Source organism: Narcine bancroftii, chromosome 6 (genome assembly GCF_036971445.1).
Source record: "Narcine bancroftii isolate sNarBan1 chromosome 6, sNarBan1.hap1, whole genome shotgun sequence".
Lineage (NCBI taxonomy): Eukaryota > Metazoa > Chordata > Chondrichthyes > Torpediniformes > Narcinidae > Narcine > Narcine bancroftii.
In genome coordinates, this window is record NC_091474.1 from 29,426,673 (window position 1) to 29,443,973 (window position 17,301).

General features: G+C 39.6%; 1 protein-coding gene across 6 annotated transcripts in view; it reads right to left on the reverse strand.

Annotated features, from left to right (window-relative positions):
* The window catches only part of tox2 (TOX high mobility group box family member 2), a 292,247-nt gene that overhangs the window by 193,922 nt on the left and 81,024 nt on the right, over positions 1–17,301 (reverse strand). For all 6 annotated transcript variants that reach the window (XM_069884517.1, XM_069884521.1, XM_069884518.1 and 3 more), the window contains one exon: positions 838–1,027. In XM_069884517.1, coding sequence (XP_069740618.1) covers positions 838–859 — 22 coding nt within the window. In that variant the 5' untranslated portion in view covers positions 860–1,027. The remainder of the gene's footprint in view (positions 1–837; positions 1,028–17,301) is intronic.

Consider the following 17,301-nt stretch of genomic DNA (forward strand, 5'->3'; position numbering starts at 1 on the left):
AAAAGAAAGTGTCAACAGGCACAAAGGCTGCCAGGGTTCTTCGATAAAACTTCCTACAGCCTGACAAAGCTATCTGCTGAGACTGACATGCTAAGCTTCAGTCAGTAAGGATCCCTTAGGGACAGAAGGTTGGTCAGAGTTATGTGAGCCAGTCAAAAGTCCCTATCCTTGCAACCCCATAAATTCCTCTTGGAGAATGCTCTGGTTGGCTGGAGTATGGTCAGGCTGGGAATGGGAATAATTGGGAAGCAGAAGTTTCTGGACTTCCTTTGAAAGTTTTAAAAACCTGACATTCACTATTTTCACTAGTGTATAACTGTCCCTTCTGAAAGAAACTACAATGCACAAGTTGAGGCAGAAGAGATCAGCAAATAGTTTTACTTTAGTTCCTTGCAATATATTTTACTGCTAATCTTCAGTTCCTGTAACAAATAATCTACAATATAATTTACTGCTAATTTGACATCTACAAGAAAGCAGTCTCTGTCCTCAACGACCCCACCACCCAGGCCATGGCCTCTTCATTCTGTTACCATTGGGAACAAAAGTACAGGACCCTGAAGACAAACACTCAGCTTCTTCCCCTCTGCCATCAGATTCCTGAATGATCAATGAACCACAGACACTGCTTTACTTTGACTTTTCGTGCACTATTTTTATTTATTTTTGTACGGTGGTTTATATACATGTTTATCCTGTGAAGCTGCCACAAAATAAATGAATTTCACAACTTGTTCATGACAATAAATTTTGATTCTGATTCTAAAGTTCTACACAAATCTAAAAATTAATGCATTGCTTTAATGTAGGAATGGAAAATTTTACATGCCAACATACCAAAAGCATATTGATCCTCCATTGTTGGTGGGTGAAGAATAACTGCTTTGCCAACCAGATTTCCACCTACGCGTCACATACTGTTTTCTTGATCTATGTTGGTCATGAGATGATGCAGCAGAGAAGCATGGCGGTTACTCAACGATAAACTGGTGGGAATGTTCCACACCACACTCACTTCAGAGACCACCTGTGAACAGAAAATAAATTTCGTGACATCCTGGCAGAATATGATTTATAATTCATGAGTAATTTTTCCACAAAAGGCAAGTGGATGTAAGTAGATGAATGACTTTTTTTTTTAAAAAATTTCCATCATTAAAGTAAACGTGACCCAAGACAAAATCCTCCTCCTTATTGCAGTTACCCTGTAAAGATGCAAAGCTTGATCTATTTCCAAAAATTAATGACATTTGTTTCTGTTATTAAACCCGGAAGTAGGGTTTGGGTCTGCCTATTTGGATGAATGAAATAAACAATCTCAGGTTTGAAGGGCACCCATTTAAAATGTAGAGAAATTTCTTTAGCCAGAGAGTGGAATTTGCTATCACGGGCAGCTATGAAGGCCAGGCCACTGGGTGTATTTAAAGCAGAGATTGATAACTATCTGAATAGACAAGGTATCAAAGGTTATGGGGAGAAAGCAGGAGAGTGGGAGAATGGATTAGCTCATGATGGAAAGGCAGAGTGGAATTGATGGGCTGAATGGCTTACTTCTGCTCCCTATAAATTATGGTCTTAGGGTCTTACCTATCCTGTTATCCAAGTTCATCCAAACACATGCACTGGCCAAGTGTGGGACACTGCTCTTTTTTATTTACACACAATACAGTGACTGCATTTTGCTGGCTGTGGTGTCCGTAAGACAAGAAACAAGCCCTGTCTTCCCCCATTCTTCTACAAAAGAGGCATCACTAGGATGGGAAACTTCCAACAGGTGAGAAAAAAAGGATGACAAATACTCTGTCAGGGTGATGGTGAACCTTCAAAGATCATTGTTTTATTGTATGTTTTTGCTTTCCTTACAGTATCAAGTACATTGTTTAAATTCAGTGGCAGGATTTCCTTTTTTTAACTTTTATTTCCATGTACAATCATATTATGTGAGCATACAAACAAAATACATAGAACTATGGAGTACTGTCCATAGTTCTGGTCACCTATATATTTATCTATACACTTCTTCATATGCCCATCATAACACTTTTGAACTTAAATAGGAGAGGGTCAGAGTAAATCTCATTGGATTTATCACTGTGTTTTCACTATATATGCACTTCACAATCACAATCTCATCTGTACACATGACTCCAATTACAGGTAGAGTGCACCAGTTGAACTCCTCCCTACCACTGAGATTATATCCTTAATCCATCACGGTAACTGTAGTATTACCGGTGACCACTTGATGTTGAAAACATCAGTCCTTAGTTGGAGTTTAGCTGTTCTGCTTTCCATCAAATATACACTTTTTAATCTTTCCCTCCATTGTTGGACAGTTGATGGTTTGACATTTCTCCCTAATACTGCAATCATCTTCTTTGTGATCAACAGCAACACCCAAAGTAAACATGCCTGATTTTTGGTATCTATATCTTCTGGAGTCATACCCAATATAAATATAATGGATCTAAAGGTAGGTCTACCCCCAAAATTTACTTAATTTCCACCTGAATATATGGTTTGGGACAGTCCCAAAAAAATATGGGTATGATCACCGATCTTCTTGCATTCTCTTCAGCATAATTCTGAGGTGCTACTTTATCTTGCCTACACCTGAGGAGTCTTAAATACTCTCATTTTAATTTTCCATTCAAACTTTCTCCAGGTTGGGCTACTTGTTAACTTGTGATCATCAAGGCATGTCTTTTCCACATTTCATCTATGGCAGGATTTCCTGAGGGAAAACCATTGCAGCTTGTACCATGTACTCATCAAAGCTTATCAAGTCAGGTTCATGACCTCTCAGGAATATCTTGGATTTACATATTATTAATTAAGGTATTCTGCAAGTCAATGTGTATAATCCTGGATATCACCATCTTTAAATGGACCTGGCTCATGGGAAGATCATTTAGGGGTGGAAAGAAGAGTGCCAGAGGGCAAAATACCAGCATGAATGAATTGTTGGAGGAATGGGTGACAATGGTATGTCGTTGGTGGTGGAGGGTGAGGGTGGAATGGAGACACGAGGGCAGCATTCTGATGAGCCAACTGGGTCCAAATTTGCTGCCTAATCAAAATAATGCTTCACATTATAACAAAGTCTATCATCTGTTGTTAAATTATGAGTTATCTTCCAAAGGGCTGAAAAATTTGCAATTTTGTTTTTACTCATTCACTTCCATCTTCTACAAAGTTCAGATAGATGTAAACTATGCCACAGCATAGTTTTCAATGGTATATATTTCTTCCCCTATTTCTTCAGCATCAAGCACCATAAGAAATGATCACATAGTCCTGATGGTGTGTGATCTTTCTGCACTTAATTAAGATGATGATATGTCCATAATGTCCTGTGGAGATGCAAGTTCTTTCTACTCACACCACACCCAAACCAGCTAAACTTTCACAGGTTTAGCAATAAAAGGGCCTGCTGCCTGCAGAGCTTCATGCCAACTCTATTCAATACTGCAGCGTGAATATTTCATGTTAAATGTATCAACCAGGTTGATTTTTTTCTGCAAGATACACTACTTCCCACTCACAATTTTAATCTGTACAATATCAGACACTGTAGGTGTCAGTGAAATGATCTTCTGAGGAAACTATCCACTTCAACAGCCTTGGTTACCTGCTGTTGCAACAGCAGCTAAACCACCTCCTGCACCTCACCAAAACAGTTCATAACCTGATCATAAGACTGATAGGACCAATAATTTAAATGTTAGTAATGGTGCTGCAATTGGAATATGTGGACCATGGTATCCAAGATGGCAAAATGAACTCTTTCCAATAGTTCAACTTGTTTCTGAGTTATTTTCCATGACAGTTGTTCTGATGTCCTTTGTCACACAAAATATGGTTTTATTTGTTTTGATGGTGTTACATATCAATACTGGTCATCACAAAATGAAATATTCCTTGCAAAATCCCTTCATGATCTCATCATCAATTAAAATTCAACAAGGTTCAATTGAGATATTCACATGAGACAGCAAAAACATAACCTCATTCAGAAGACAACACTTGTTCTGAACATCTCTCTAATATGCAGACAGGTAGACTGCAATTTGACTTTTGATCTTTGGTGGTGTTTGCAGCCCCTTCCCCCACCAGTCAGGGCAGTCTGAAAAATCCAGCCAGGATTATTCTGGGGCTGGAACGGGGCTGAAATGTGCCAGTGTAGCATTGAGAACAAATGTTCCCAACAACTTCACCCCAATGCGAATCTGCAGTTTTAGGCAATGTGAGCAGAATATTATGACAATATTTATTTGAGAGTTGAAAAATATACATTTGTTTGTGCGTGTGTGCGCGCACATGCATGCATGGGCGGGGGGGGGATAAATCTGTCTTCAGCTACATACACCACACATGCTTACAAGAAGATTGAATTTCAGAATTGTATTTTGGCACATTTGTTCTTATTTCATGCACTAAGTGACAGATCGTTGCTTAAAATAATAAATAAAATTAAAGGATTTAAAGGTTCAGTATCGTGACTATTGTAGCAACGGCGACACTGCTAACTGAAGGATCGCACAACCAGCTGGTTGAGTTCAGAGAGCAAAACTGATTTATTTCAGGCTGCCTGGCTGGTCTTATACTCCCAGCCCAAACCTGGCTGAGAACCGCGCTGCGGGACCCCGACGTCACCGGGGTGTCACGTGGGTCGCCAAGTGCGGGCTTCTGAACTCGGTGCCGAGGTCGGGAGGAAACCCCTGACAGCACCATTTTGGGCAGCTGACCCGCCGCATGCGTGACAAGCGGGGCTGGTTCGCCTGCCTAATGGCGTACCGCCACACTATAATATTAAAACTCTTTCCTATATATCAAGAGTTCATTGGAATAATCTATCTCCAGCACTTGAAGCATATCATTCTCAGCTGTATGATGTGGAAGGTCACAAATTGGATGAGGTGTCCACATTTACTTGCGAGAAGATCATGGAAGCTGAGGAATTCATGGAAGAGAACAGTAATGTCATTACAAAAGAGGTAGCGTTACGGCATTACAGTGCACAAAGTTCTTCGAAATAAATAAATCCCTGGGGCCTCCAAGAAACTGCAGGAAGCAATGGAAGAAATTGCTGGCTCTGTGGCAGAGATATTTGGATCATCATTAGCCAGGGGGTGAAGTTCCAGAGTCCCATCCCACCTTTACCTACCTATCATGTGCTGGCCTGTGCTCCTTCCCCCTTCCTCCCTCACCTCCCGCCCCAACACTTTCTTATTCAAGCAGTTGCCTGAAGGGTTCCTGCCCGAAATATTGACTGCCTATAGCTTTCACGTTGCGTGACCTGCTATGTTCCTCAGTATTGTACTAGTTCCCCAGTTTATCCCTAAACTTTCCTCCATTCATCTTAAAAGGATGCCCTCTGGTACTGGTCATTGCCACTATGAAAAAAAGATGGAGGCTGTCCACTCTATAATGGTATTTTATGGCCTCTCAAAATTGACCACCCCTCTATTAAGTAATCTCTCACCCTCCATCACTCCAATCAGAAAATTCCAAGGGAAAAGCCTACAGCAAGTAATTCATTGAAAGTGACAACACAGAAAGTAGGGAGAAGGCGGATTTGTCTTTCTTGGTCTGGGCATTGAGCGTTGGGATGTCATGTTACAATGGTACAAGATGTTGGTGAGACCACACTTGGAGTACTGTCCATAGTTCTGGTCACCCAACAATTGGAAGGATAGAGTTAAGCTGGAAAGAGTTCAGTAAAGATTCACAAGTAGGTTGCTGGGACTGGAGGGCATTTGTTCTGGAGAGTAGGAGCTTGAGCAGTGACCTTATCAAGGTACTGTGATTTGTCCTCTCATGAACAGAGAAGATTTCAATGAGGAGTGGAGGTTTGCTCTGTTGATTGTTTGGACAACAATCAACAAGGATATATCTCAGAAGCCGCATCTCTATTACTGTTGTGAGATCTTGCTATGTGTTAATTGCCTGTTTTTTAGAAAAAAAATTGACTGAGAACATTAAATACACCATTATAATGAAAATTCTTGCTGTGTAACTATGTATGGATGCAAACACACATAACAATATAAACATCCACAACTGTCTCTGGCATAGAAATCATTAGACATCTCTGGAGGAATTCCACAGCTGACTTTCATTACTCACAGTCATTAGTTTGTGTATGATTAATTACAATTGTAATTAACAGAGGAAAAGATCATTTTTCTTGGCAAGAACTAAGCATTAATCATACTGCAATGAATAAATACAAATAGAATCAATAGGATTTTTTTTCAATAAACTATAAGCAGATAATGAGAAGGGATTGAATTCTGAAGACCTGACACAAAATTTCTTTGTACCTGCCATTGCAAACATGTGGACAATTTTAACCACGAACACCATTGTCACTGGTTACTGTTGGCAAGTTTAGTTTTGTTTCCAGACTTGTGGATGTTGCCAGAATAGCCAATATGAAACTATATAACTTTAATGGTCTGCACGGATGGTACTAAAAACTGAGAAATGCTGGAAGAACTCAGAAGGTTCGCAGCATCCATAGGAAGTAAAGTTTTATTACCGACGTTTTGGCCCTCTCCCTTCTTCAAGGATAGGATGTTGAACCGATCCCTTGAGCCCAGTGATGGGGCTCCAACAAAAGTGAGGGTGAGAATTTCAGGATTCTGATAGTGTAGACCTTGGAGAGACTATAAGGGTCAGGACATGTGATGTTCCTGGAGACCCAGCCTCTGTCTTGCGCCTTGAGTAGTGTTGACATTGAGGTGGGGAGTGGGAGTGGGCACAGGGAGTCCAAGCCTGAAATTAATAACAGCTTTATGAAACAAAAAAAAAATGGCTACAGGTCAGCTATGGTCCAGCTCAATGACCTAGTCCTGTTCCTATGTCCAGGGTTATTCACACTTAGTTCTGCAGCCTGCTGTGATCGGATCTGAATTCATGGTCTTTCAATTTGCGGTTTAGTAATCCCAGCCACAACACTTACATAGTCGTAGCTAAATATACAACCATATACCTTGCTCTTCTTTGATCAAATGTTATGGCTCTGCACACTTTAAAATGTATTTTAATTTAACCTGATAAGTGATAAGCTCTTTCATAACTTAGTGGAAACATTTGCTTTATATGTGATGTACTTTGGTATCAGACAATTAATTTCCATTTCTCTTCTTCGTTAAGGAGATCTCCCTCCTCTTGTGCTTCTCAATCTCACCCTGAAGTTACAATCCCATGATATAGATATTGAGTGTGAAGACTAGTTTTTCCAGTGATGGCATAAGGGGATTAGTTTGACATTGTGGGCTTCAAATACTTAGCGTGCAAATAATAGTTCCAATTCATGTCAGGCTCTATATTTGCCCTTCAGAGCTTAAATTTTATTTTATTTGTGCACTGTTATGAGCCCAAAGGACCCCAAAACCCACCAGCAATAGACATTCACCAAGACAAGTGGTTTTTAAAACAAAAGTTATTTTTAATCAACTTTAAACATGAAAATAGAATTAAACTTTAACTTAACACTATACTTAACTAACCCAAATTAACCCCCTTCTAATTCTAAGCGCACGTGTATGTAATGTGTGTGTAAATTTAAAAAAAGTTCCTTGGTTCACAGTTCATTCTCACTTCTCTTTCTTCCAAGTTCTCTGGATGCAGGCAATTCTTAGACTGTGCACAGAATTTAACATGTATAAAGTTCACCAGGCTTTGGTGCTTTACTGCTCAGGAAGGTTCTTGTAGGGTTTGCAGAGAGAGATTTATTGTTCCACGATTTCCATAACTGAGGTACCACCATTAGTCACCTCAACATCTCGCTGATGAAATTTGCCCCATCAGGGTTTTCCAGATGGTAATCTCTTTCTTTCAGGTTACGACAGAGCTCCTTCTGTTCCTCTTATTCCAAGAGAAACATTAGACAGATAGCACTTCCAGCCATCCATTGCTTTGGAACTTTTCACCAGTTTCAACCAGCTTTTCCTGGCTTGTTCTGTTCAGCTGCTTTTCAGTGTCACCCACACTAGCTGAGAGAGCTTGTTAACTTCTCTCTCCCCCTCTCTCTCTCCAACTTCCAGCAAGCCCAACTGACTCTCTCACTTGCAAAACCCCCACCTTCAACAGGAGTCATCCTTCTGCTCAAGTTGTTGTCTTGGACAAACAAAACCGAGGAGTGACCTTCCTGTGAGCACTTTGCAGAAAGGTACTTGTTTTCAGTTTGTCTCCAACAAGACAATGGTCTTTCATTTTATGACGTCAGTTCAATTAGCACCTAGTTGTGAATGTACATAACGTTCTCCAGAGATCCTGCAATGTTACTTGAATATGAATTCTTCAGTCTTTCAAATAAGATCGGTTTTAAAATGTGTGTATGTATGTAACCTACTCTAATTTACCAAATTCCTCCCAAATATTACCAAATTCTCCCAAATATTTACCCATTACAATACATATTCTTCCAAGATCCTATTCACAAGAATCAGATTTGTTAGGGAACAACAATGAAACTCACTCATGTTTTCCAGTTGTTTTTCCCAACACCTTGTGTCATATTCTTGTTTTCTTTCCTCTTCCCTTCCACTCTCCATTCATCTTAAATGAAGTCAAATTATAACCCAAGATTGACATAGTAAATTTAGATAGGCTTGTTACACTGAGGGTTGGTGAGAGACAAACCAGAGGACATGGGTTAAGAATTAAAAGGGAAAAGTTTAGGGGGAACGCAAGGGGGAAACTTATTCATACTGAGAGTCATGGGAGTGTGGAAGGAGCTACCAGCTGAGTTTTAACATTTAAGAAGAGTTTGGACCAGTACATGGATGGGAAGAGGTATGGAGGGCTATGGACTGGGTGCATATCAGTGGGACTAGGCAAAAAAAAGGTTCAGCAGACTAGAAGGGCCAAAGGGGCCTGTTTCTGTGCTGTAGTGTTCTATGGTTCCAAGACCTAGAGTCGATTGAGTTATACAGCACAAACACAGTCTCACAGGCCCATTGGCCTCTCTTGTCCATGCTACCCTCTGCACCTACCCACACTAATCCTATTACCTGCATTAGGTCTGTTGGTTTCTATGCCTTTGTGATTCAAGTACTTGCCTAGATACTACTTGTTATGATGGTCTTTGCCCCACCATTTCTTTAGGAACTGTACTCCAGATTCTAATTCCCCAGTATTAGTAACTCATCAGGAATATAGCTTGTTATTTAAAAAAAAATGTTTACATTTTATTTACAACACAGTAGAAGCCACTTCTCGATATTTAAACCCATACTGCCCAATTACACCCAAATTATCACATCCCCCGTATGTTATGGAGGATGAGAGAAAATTGGAGCACCCAGTGAAAACCCATGCAGACATTGGGAGAACATACAAATCCCTTACAGAGAGCGCTGGATTCCAACCCGGGTTGTTGACGCTGTAATAGCCTTCCACTGACCACTAAGGAGTGTGTTGTTCTGTATTTGTTTCTTTAATAACAATACTCATGATCTCCTCACCTGCACTATTTGAGACAAGAAATAAGCATGTGCTTAATACCATTTACTGGAACACAAATAGAAAGAATGAAACTGAGAATCAGTATCCAACACTAATTCTTCTGGAAAGCATCATATGAAAAATATGGAACTAACTTCTTCAGCAATATGCTGCATTGAAGTACAGTACCCAAAGTTATTGAAATGAATAGAAGAGAGAAACTTGAAGGAGAAGAGGATACAGGGTTATGCTAAAAGATTCCGATGAGCAAATATATGAATGGAGTATAGGCCTTGGTCCTGACTGAGTGGGTCATATCACCTATTTCTGTGGCATATACCTAATGTAATTTTTCCACTTTGAACCATCTATGAGTATGGTATAATTATCAATCCCATTTTCACAACAATTTATGCATATTCCTTAAATAAATCACACTGGCCATCCCTAGATCTATGAAGATGTCTTTGGTGGTTTGGGTCTACAATCTTGACATGTGTAGTACAATACTAACTCTTCAACATCTCGATCCAACACAAGCCAACATGTAGATCTGCCTGCCACTTTGATGTTCTCAATACCAGCACATGGAGTGTAAAGCTCCTCCAAAATGTCTTCAACTAATATTCTTAGCATGACAATTGTCTCCCTATATAACACCACTCTGATCCATCAACCGCACATTTTTATCACCCATGTCTTCATCTGGAATTGATCTGTATGTCCATTTTAAAAAAGTTTTCTGTTGTCCACCTATTTTAAACATCTTTTATGCTTTCCTGGCTATTTCCATTGCTGTTCTCAAAAATCATCATTTATCATTTCAATCTCTGCAGCTGAATTTTTGTGTGGTAGCTTTGGCAAAACATGTAGTAACATTTTGTTTTGGTGATCTATTTTTGATCTTTAATCTTCAAAATCAGAATTTATTGTCATGAACAAGTAACGAAATTTGGTGTTTTGCAGCAGCGTCCCAGTGCAAACATTCATATTATAAACCATCTTACAATAGTAATATATATAAAAATTAAAAATAGCAGTGCATGAAAAGTAAGGCAGTATCTTTGGTTCATTGATTATTCGGGAATCAGATGGTAGCAGAGAAGCTGTCCCTGTGCCTCCGAGTGCTCATTTTTCGGCTCCTGTACCTCCTTCCCAATGGTAGCAGAGTGAAGAGGCATGTCCTGGATGGTGAAGATAGATACTGCTTTTTTAATACACCGCCTCATGCAATGTCTTTGATGGAGTGAAGTCTGATGTCTGTGATGTTGCAGACCGAGTTAACAACCCTCTGGAATTTTCTCTTGTCCTGAGATTTGGCACCTCCATACCAGACAGTGATGCAACAAGCCAGAATGCTCTCCACAGTATACCTGTAGAAGTTTGAGAGTCTTCGGTGACCCACCAAATCTCCTCAAGCACCTCACAAAGTATAGCTGCTGGTGGGCCTTCTTCATGATTGCATTAAAATGGAAGCTCCAGGACAGATCCTCAGAAATGTTGACACCCAGGAAGTTGAAGTTCTTGACCCTCTCCACTCTTGAGTTAACAGAAAGGTCTTCCTTGCATTCTCAATGCAGTAGCCATGACATTTTCTGTGAGTTACTCCTATTAGCTCAGTGGTTAGATAGGCTCTGATAGCTCAGTGGTTAGAATACCGGTCTTGTAAACAGCTCAGTGGTTAGAGTACTGGTCTTGTAAACCAAGGGTTGTGAGTTTGTTCTTCACTGGAGCCTCATTTCTGTGAGGGGTGCTGGACAAAGTAGTGACTCTCTGTCTTCCTTACAGTAGACAAAGTTAAAGAATTCCATATGCTACATTCTAAATGTAGTATTATGTGACAATAATGGAACCTTTACCTTTTTTTTAAACCTTATTACGATCTCAATTCTTACACATCAATATAAGAGCAAGTTACACACAGGAAGCATGGCCCGAGTTTAAAAAGAATGTGGGAAACAGACCCTGTAAACCAACTCCCAAACAAGGGCAATTTCTGAAAAATCAAATAGTGAATGATTGGTGCTTTTTTGAAGTATGGTAAAATAATAAAAACTAATAAAATAGACCTTTCTTACATAAATCATATTCTATTCGTTATGCTTTAACCCAATTCCTCTTCTCAGGAACTGACAGTGTCAGTACAATTACAAAATGTGACCAAATTCTGGCATTGTATCATAACATGCCTGGGGACCTACAATGTTTCTGGGTTATCAGCCTTTGCTTTTGTTCTTTTCTTCTTTATTTATTGAAGTGTGTACCAAGATACAGTGAAAAAATTTTCTGCATGTTACCCAGGAGGGTCATTTTTGAATACCTTTCAGTCAGAAGACTAGCTTTCTTGTACTGTACTTTCATAGAGCTTGAAATATAAAGTTTTGTGCAGGATCATTTATATCATCAATTTCAATAAAGTCATTTGTGCTAAAAAAAAACCCTTGCTTTTGAAGTATACATCCACATATGTGATCATGTGAATAAGGCTTTCACTGTATCTGACCTCGGTCAGAACAATCATTTTGGGCTTTTATTTTATGATTCTAGTCTTGTCCATGCTGATAATGTCAGACCAGACTGCCTGAGGGTTTCTCCGCATTAGCAGTGCCAATTTAGTTTGGAAGTTTCAACTGTCAATGCACTAAATTAACTCTTCTGAGTTGCCTCCCACATTGCTGAAACTACCAGGAGATTCCTTATCTGAGTGTACACTGGAATTCAGTCTGTGAGAATTGTGCTAGTCTTTGTCCAACCACCTTGCCCAGAAACTTTTCAAGCTGCACCATTACCCTTTCTTTTGCAGAGACTGGCAGACTTTTAAGTCAGTTCAAGTTTATTGGCTCATCATCGTCATACAGCAAAGAGGCCATTTACCCAACTCATCCATGCCGACCAAGTTGGCATTCTGGGCTAGTCCCATTTCTTTCAGTGGTCCATAAGCTCATCCCATTCATAAATCTCCAAATATTTTTTTGTCTGTGGTAATTGTACCTGCTTCTACAGTACCCTTTGGCAGCTTCTTCCAGATACAGACCACCCTCTTAGTGAAAAGGTTGTCCTTCAGGTCTCCCTCAAATCTCTTCCCTCTCACCTTAAATCTATATCCTCTTGTTCTAGAATCACCTAGGGAAAACCCCTCATAATTTTATAAACCTCTATAAGGTCACACCTCAACCTCCTAGGCTCTTGGGAATAATGACCCAGCCTATCCAATCTCTCCCTATAACTCAACTATTCCAGACCTGGCAACATCCAGGAGAATCTCCTCTGCACCCCTTCCAATTTATTGATGTCCCTCCTATAGCTGGGTGACTAGACCTGCACACATTACTCCTGGCTGTGCAAATGTTGATGCCCTCACTTCCAGCACATACCTCTTCACAATAACAGGCTCTTCAGCCCACCAATTACCCATTTATACTAATCCCATTTTTAAAAATTATTTTCACTTCCTCATCAACTCCTCCGAGGTTCCACCACTTCCATACGCACTGGGGACAACATCCAGTGGCTAATTAAGCTACCACCGCTCATCTTTGGGATATGTGAAGAAACTACACCTGGAGACAACCCCTGCAGTCAGAAGGAGAATGTGCAAACTCCACATAGACAGCACTCAAGGTCACGACTGAAGCTCTGAGTCTGTGAGGTAACAGCTCTACAAATTGTGCCATTGTGCTGTGCCATACTTTGGAACTAATGCAAATATACAAGTTAGGAGCGGGAGTGGAAGGCATCCAGCTTCTCATGGGCATTCTAGTTGTAAGCTCAACTTCATGTTCACCCAGTAAGATCTCATCTTTTTGCCTATCGAATATCCATTTACCTCTGGATTAAAAATAATCATTGATCCTGCTTCTACAGTCCTTGACAGGGTGGGCAGCCTAACTGCTGCTACATGTTATGTTTCACTGGCCTGTGATGTATTTCAATTCTACTTCAACACACAGGAAAGTAATTCATCAATTAGTGTATTTTTCCTGTAACATCATTGATTCTCTAAGTCTCAGGTCTATGATTTATTTGCACAGCTATCTTTCACTCTAAGGTGCCAGTCTCCCACATGTATGAAAGGACACTGTGCACAAAAAAATATTCATAATACATTTCTGATTTACCCAATTCAACCTAACAAAACATTTTCCAGGAACACATCCCTTTCATGAATCAAAGAATGGCTGTAATATACTATAAGTTGTAACAATAACTCAGCTGCATTTGTTAGTTTAGGTACGTTGAGAGCACAGGAAAATTATTAAATGAAAATCACAGTATTACTTCTGCAGTATACATCCTAAAGAGAATTTTAAAGTTTCATAAAGTTCAATGAAAATAGTTTATTTTGGGAGCCAACAAACATGGGAGGTGGTGAGGCTGACACACTTGCACACCAGAAAGACTGCCATACCAGTATGTATATGGTTCCCAAACTCTCAGATGTATCATAAGTGAGTGTACACTCAGGCCATCACATTGCATGTAGCATCCCCATTTCCCAGCTCGCCACCACCTCATGTTGAACTGGTCCTTCCACTCCCAATGTTCGCCCTTAACTCCCAGTCTATCCAATTGTCCTCTTTATATTCACCAGTGGATTGCATCTCCCATGATATTACATCCAATCCAGACAGAGTATCCAGTCGAGTACTGAAAACCTGTGCTGACTAACGAGCTAGCATGTTCACAGATATCTTTGACATCTCACTCCAACAGAGTATGATACCCATTTGTTCAAACAGATGTATAGTGGAAAGTGTACTGATCGATTTCTGGTCTGGGGGCACCAATGCCTCTGGAGGACAGCCATACAAAAGGTAGTAGACACAGCCTAGTACATCACAGGTAAAATTCTCCCCATCATTAAGAAAATCCACATGGAACACTTTCAGCAGAAAGGCACAGCAATCATGAAGAGGTATATATACCACAAGACTTGTACCACCAGGTTAAAGTATACGTGTTACCCCTCAAGTATTATAATCCTGAACAATGAACTCAGACACTCATTTAAGGACTCTTAATTTAATCATTATATATTATTAAATATTTATTCTGCATTTGAATAGTCAATTTGTTTAATTTCTTTCTTCTTGAGAACATTCTTCTTTATTGATATCTAGAAATTCTGCCTGGTCCGCAGGAAAAATAACCTGAGGGTTGTATGTGATATCATATATGTACTCTGACAAAAAAAAATTAACTTTGATATGGGACCGTATTGATTCCTGCTACCTCAATAACATGTTAAGATACAGACATTAAAATAACCTGAAAAGAACCTGTTCTCCAACAGTTGAATGCGAATTCCTTCACAGCAGTGACCGTTGAGCAGATCTTTCATATCTAACTTTAACTGTAAATTATATGTGTACTTTCTCTCTGCATTTTTAACGCTATTGAATTCATTAGACTTATAAAACAGAGAAATTATTGCAAAGAACTAGACAAAAATATTACATATAAATCCCAGGATATAAATGTGGCTTTTGAGTTTTACATGAAATTCTATACATTTGAGTGTGAAAATGATGATGTTAAAATTAATGATTTTTTAGCTCAACTTCAGTTACCTTTTTTGAGTATTCGAGAACGTGAAGAATTGGACTCTCCATTTACATTTAGAGAAATTATTGATGCACTTAAATCTATGCTGAATGGAAGGTCTCCTGGTGAAGATGGATTTACATCAGAATTTTATTTTAAAAATTCAGGATTCATTAATGCCTCTTTTAATGGATGTGTTGAACCAAGCAATCGAAGTTCATTCTTTACCAGATTCCTCTTCTAGATTGACCCTGTGCCCAGAAGTATTGAACTGCACATTTCAACAACTGATTCCACCTGCATTGAATTCGCCCATTGTTACTGAATGAAGATCTACCAGGACCAATGCCTGAAGAGGGCGCACAAAATCAGTGAAACGGTGCGGACTCGAAAGGCCAACATGGCCTGTTTCCGCTCCGTAAATGGTTATATGACTTATATGGTATTTACTACTCACCTAACCTAATCTGCAGGTAACAGGTAGAAGCTTCAAGCTTTACACACTCTTCAAAGCTTGCAATTTTGGCACTAAGTTTTCCTGCACCATAAAATGTTGAAAACCTGAGCAGTTCCAAGTCATATGTTGGAGAATAAGTGGTGAAAAAATGCTGAAGGACTTGTTCATAAAATTGGAGTCCCAAAGATGGCAAGTGACATACACAGAAGTGACCTATCATTTTTACTCTTAGCATTTTTACCAATTTTACGACAAAAATACATGGAAAATAGAAGTGCATGTTAAAGTATAAGCATTATTGAGGCAGAAATGCCATGTGGTCCTCAAAGGGTTACTAGAAGTGATAAAAAAGCAGAAAATATTGGTGCACCCATGATCTTTATTCCATGTCCCCAGTATTACTAATGATGGTCTATTCTTTTAATGCTTGTATAATGTAATGAATGTTACATTATTGCACTGCAGTCTCTATAGCAATACACATTATCTGCCCTGAGGGCTGCAGTGTTGGTGCTCACAGGAAGACAGTAATTATGTGTGAAAAATCTTGCCGATTGTAATACTAGCTGTGAAATTACTGCCCAGGGTTCAGTAATATCATCACCATTCCATATTGTTGCTGTGATCACACTCTGCCTGCCATCCCTCCTAACCAATTAGCTTTTAGAGTCTACAGATGTGAGGTTGCCATAGTGATAGCTTGCTTTCTGGAATAGAAGACAAAGGTTGAATATAATTAGTAGCTACAACACTGAAGGAAACATGAAGCGCATCTCAACTACACTGGGACTTCTGTTCACCATACGACTGAAGTAACCCAGAACCTTTGAATAAAGCAAGGAATTAATCAAAAATAATGATTCTCACTTTGGCATGGTGTGTCATTCTAAGATCTGGTGGAGAATTTATTGGAACCCAAATTTGAATGAGGGATAATTATTTCTTTTCTCTCATGCTTACACTCTGCTGATCATACCCTAACAGTTCCAAAATGATCCAAAGTAGCAAACACAGTACCCTGGTCCACTCTTACACTATGTACAATGAAGGCAGCACCTCAGTGATAGCTCTCCTGCTTTTTCCACTATTTACCCAGAAACATAGCTTAGACCAGCCATTCCCAATGGGGCCATGCAGCCCCCCTAGGGACCGTAGAACATTGAAGGAAAAGCCTTGCTTTCTTTTCACCTCACTTAACATTTTGTTTTGCATAGTCGGTAAGAGAAAAGTGCAGGAGAATCAAAACTTGATTGCTTCACAGGGAAGGGTAATCAGAATCAAGTTTATTGTTATGAACATGTGCCATGGAATTTGATGATTTGTGGAAGCACCATTGTGCAGAACAAGGTCCATAATTAGTGTAAATTAGATTTCTGTAAAATGAAAAATAAGTGATTAGTGCAAAACAGAAAAAAGTGAGGTAGTGCCCATAAGTTCATTGTCCGTTTAGAAATCTGATGGCAGAGGCGAGAAGCTGTTTTTGTAAAGTTAAGTGTGTGTCTTCCGGCTCCTGTCCCTCCTTCCTGATGGTAGCAGTGAGAAAAGTGCATGGCCTGGGTGGTGAAGGTCTTTGATGATAGAAGATGCTTTCTTGAAGCACCGCCTCAAGATGTCCTTAATGGAGCAAAAACTATTAGTATGATGGTGCTGGCCAAGTGTACAATCCTCTGTTGCTTGTTCCTGTCCTGTACATTGGCATCTCCAGACCAAACAGTGATGCAACCAGGTAGAATACTCTCCACAGTACACCTGTAGACATTTGCAAGAATCTTGGGGACATACCGAATCTCCTCAAACTCCTAAAGAAATATAGCCACCGGCATGCCTTCTTCATGATTGTATCA